The sequence below is a fragment of the Chondrus crispus genome, genomic scaffold, assembly GCF_000350225.1.
Source record: "Chondrus crispus Stackhouse genomic scaffold, scaffold_549, whole genome shotgun sequence".
Classification (NCBI taxonomy): Eukaryota; Rhodophyta; class Florideophyceae; order Gigartinales; family Gigartinaceae; genus Chondrus; species Chondrus crispus.
The window spans coordinates 27,806-31,557 of NW_005178536.1; the positions used below are offsets into that span (position 1 = coordinate 27,806).

Sequence of the window (3,752 nt, forward strand, 5' to 3'; positions counted from 1 at the left end):
AGAATTCGTACAACTATCACCTCGCACATCTACGCCTTCGCCCTGACACTGTGACTTTCATGCAATCGTTCCTTTCATCCACGACACCCGTCCATTGGCTGTGCTCACTTGGGACACCGGGTCGGGGTATACCTGCGGGGTTAGGGGGAATATAGGTTATAGGGGTTGGCTGCTATTGGTGGCTAGTACTAGCGTGCAGTTGGGAACGTTTCGAAGTTTATTGAACTTCTTCATTAGCTCAGAGTTAGCGACGAGGAGTGCGGTGCTCGGTGTCGCGATCGGAGAGGGGGAAGGTACTCTCCTGTAGTGCTGTGCCTATTTTCTATATGATTTTGTGGGATGGCCTCTTCGCATGGGTTTTGAAAGTTAGGGGGGAGTGGGAGTCTCATAGTGTGTGGTAGTCACGGTAGTATGGTGTGTTCCATATTGTTGGAAATATGGGTCCGAGTGAAGTGGAATGTTCAATTGCATTAAGCATGTGATTTTATGGCATTGATTTAGGCTCGTGTTCAATGGGGGATTAGGGGTTTGAGCTGACACTAACAAAGATGGCACTATATGGCGACCCCCCTGTAACAAAGAAAGCAAATCTGCAGAAGTGAAGATAAAAACTTCATGAAAACATATATAATCGACGGCTCTTTGCAAGCGCGTTTACTTGTTTTTGGTAGTCCACTGATCTCATCTTCTAGCAAAGACCATACCATTCTGTTGATCATTGCTCTATCATTGCTCGTTACATCTGCTTGTACATCGATACTCATAGCACAGCTATCGCATACCCGGCCCTCCTGTCTTCTGTCCAACGCCGAGAAATGCCAATGAGAAATTCTACACTTTACGTAATCATTCAAAGCTATGTGACTATTCCTAGAACACTCTTGAATATTAATCATCCAAAACTACATGCGTATTCCTAGAACATTCTGAAATAGCCATGGAGCGACCCTGAATAGACCGGGGTCCTCGATTTCTGCAAATTTATCTGCTTCGGAGTCGTTCTCGTTACCACGGATCCATTTTTCAAATTCTTCTACCGTCTTCACAGAAGAGAGATGCTGGAATGCATCACGAAGCTCTTGTCTCATGTTTGTATCATTCCAAACTAGAAGAGCCATAGAAATAATCTTCTTGATAGGACAGTTGTTCTGACCAAAGGTTTTCGCTGGGTGCACAATAGACCCTAAACAGAAGCGGACACCACAACAGCGACATGCCCCTACAATACCCCGAAACATCGTACATTGTTTCACGCCATGTCCTTCCTGGCCGCATCGTAAACAACGACGGTTGTAGCATGCCCAATACCTTTCATCGGCATTGGGTTTGTGTTCCACGAGAGACGATTTCTTCACACTACATACAGGACAAAAGAACTTGGTCAGGCGAGGAGAATACCCAGTGCATATGTCTTTTGCACTGGCCGAGGTCTCAGAGGCGCAACTGCTCCACGCCTTCATTCGCGAGTCCTTACCAGGGCGTCGAGGAGGCGTAACCGTGTCCGATGGAGTAGGGCGTCGAGAAGGCGTAACCGTGTCCGATGGAGTATGCGCAACTTTCGATGGTGTTTGCAGAGATTCTGTCCTCTTTGGAGCGTTCACGCGCTTCCTTGTAGGTCGAATCTGAACTTCTTTCCTGCAGGTGTCCTCGTTTTGGAATTCGGAAGCACGTCTACGTAAACGTATTCCACTTCCTTCGGAAGAACAAATATCACAAGCCTCCATCCCACGTTCTTGACAAGGTCGGTGATCAGAACACCCGTCCATGAACAGGTCCACCAGCCACCGACGACACTCACCAGCTGCTTCTGTAAGCCCATGTACAGGAACGAAACCGGACAATTGCGGTTCAACTGAATGATTGAACTGATCGATAATATTAAGCACAGTACTTTTGGCAGGTTGGCCGTCACGACCGGCACGTCCGCTTTCTTGCACGTACTCAGTGAGCGTGCTTGGAAGACCAGCATGTACGACAATCCGAACAGTGGAGATGTCAATGCCGCATCCAAATGCTTTCGTTGCAACCATGACGTGCGGAAGTCCATCAGATTCATCTTCCCAGCCGGATTGCATTGCATTTCTGTCATCCTTTTCCATACCTGCATGATATTTGAAGCAAGGCATGTCCGGGTTCAGGGTTTGTAACATCATACAGAGCGAGTCACATTCATCTTTTGTTTGCACGTAAGTGATGGCTCTGGAGGGAGATGTACCGGAAACGTTACGCAAATAGTCAAGCATTTCGTCCACCTTACGATTGAGATTTTGCCTCTTCACGTTGTAAACTTCATACCTGATGTTCCGTCTCGACGTTTTCTGACGCACAGTGATGAAGTCTGACAATCCACATGCGGAAGTAATTTGTTGTTCAATGGACGGTGGGGCTGTTGCCGTTAGAGCGATAACTGGCACATTGACGAGTTCTGGACGAATGAAACCGCGCAAGTACTTCATGGCTTCTCTGAAACTGTGCCATAATAAAACCAGATGGCACTCGTCCACGAATATTGCATGCAGCTTATTCATAACCTTTAGTTCCCTAAGGAAACATTGATAGTCTGGTGAAGACAGATGCTCGGCGCTGGCGACAACAATACGTGCCCCGGCTACATCCCGCGCATTCCACTGACAGGCTTGGATACCTGCATCTTCGCAGCGTTTGATAAGGTCAAGCTGCAGAGCCACAAGTGGAACGACTACAACCATCACCTTTGTCTTGTGAGTGAAAGCGGGAAGCATGAAAGTCAACGACTTCCCGGCACCAGTTGGCAGGACGACCAAGGCGTCGCTCTTTGGTGCTACACAATGCACGACTGCCTTTTCTTGTTCCTGGGACTTGAAATGCGCGTCACTTCTATTGAGAAAAATCTGCAATTGCTTCAGCAGCGAAGGAGGTTGACAGATTCTCTTCTCGGGCAGAACGGCGTATCCCTCGGTACCAACCCATTCATTTAGTCGCCTTTTCCCAAGTAAAGAGTCGGAGATATGGAGAATGGCGTTGTGCAGGACCTCAACGCGAGTTTGAAGAGTCATTTCAAGACGCGAAATGTGACTTGTGACATCGATCGGATGGGTCCCTGCTGATGCATTAGTGTCCAGTGCACTAGCAGTCATTTGCAGCTGCTCGTAGGCGTTCTCGTAAGAACACGGCTCCCCGTCAAACAGCCCAAGTACTTCATGCCACGTTTTGGAGGCCTGACGGAATCGCTCAAGCTGGCTAGCCGTCAATTTCTTCATATCAAGGGGGGATACACCGTATATCTGGTGAGCGGTATTCTCTGAATGTCCTGCCTGGGTGTGAAGCATTCCCGTGCAGTTTGTTTCGTGCTCCTCGCTATGCGCGAGGAAGTTTTTCACTACTCCACTGTGGTACTGCCGGTATTGACTGGTTCCAATTGGGATTCCCGCACTTTTCATTACCTTTTCGAAGCAGTAGCGCAATCGACAAATTCCGAAAGGCTCTCCACGGCTGGCGAACAGGTGGTCACGATGCCTCTCGCCTAGTGATATGGCACTGTCCACATGAACGTGGTCAAATTTTCTGACAGATGAACCTTCTGGGACCTCATTGGGTTTCGCGAGGAGGTCGACGAGGGCATATTCGACAGGGCGAATAACTGTTAAGTAGATGAGCAAGATACCCGCAGTAACAGCATCAGGATATCGCGCAATGGGACGGCCGACACCATCGTGCACATTGCGACCCTTGTGATACGTAATGACAGTAAACACGAGTCCTGCTTGAGTGAA

At 48.5% G+C, this 3,752-nt stretch overlaps 1 protein-coding gene across 1 annotated transcript; it reads right to left on the minus strand.

Annotated features, from left to right (window-relative positions):
• Positions 1-1,597: 1,597 nt before the first annotated feature.
• Positions 1,598-3,239, minus strand: CHC_T00009513001 (ATP dependant DNA helicase RecQ). Its single transcript, XM_005710274.1, is given in 2 exon segments — positions 1,598-1,807; positions 1,824-3,239. The coding sequence occupies 2 exon segments, from the start codon at positions 3,237-3,239 to the stop codon at positions 1,598-1,600; spliced, it is 1,626 nt and encodes a 541-aa protein (XP_005710331.1).
• Between the last annotated feature and the right edge of the window lie 513 nt (positions 3,240-3,752).

Coding starts and splice junctions, on each gene's coding strand:
- CHC_T00009513001 (XM_005710274.1), bottom strand. CDS start 3,239: ATGAAGAAATTGACGGCTAGCCAGCTTGAGCGATTCCGTCAGGCCTCC.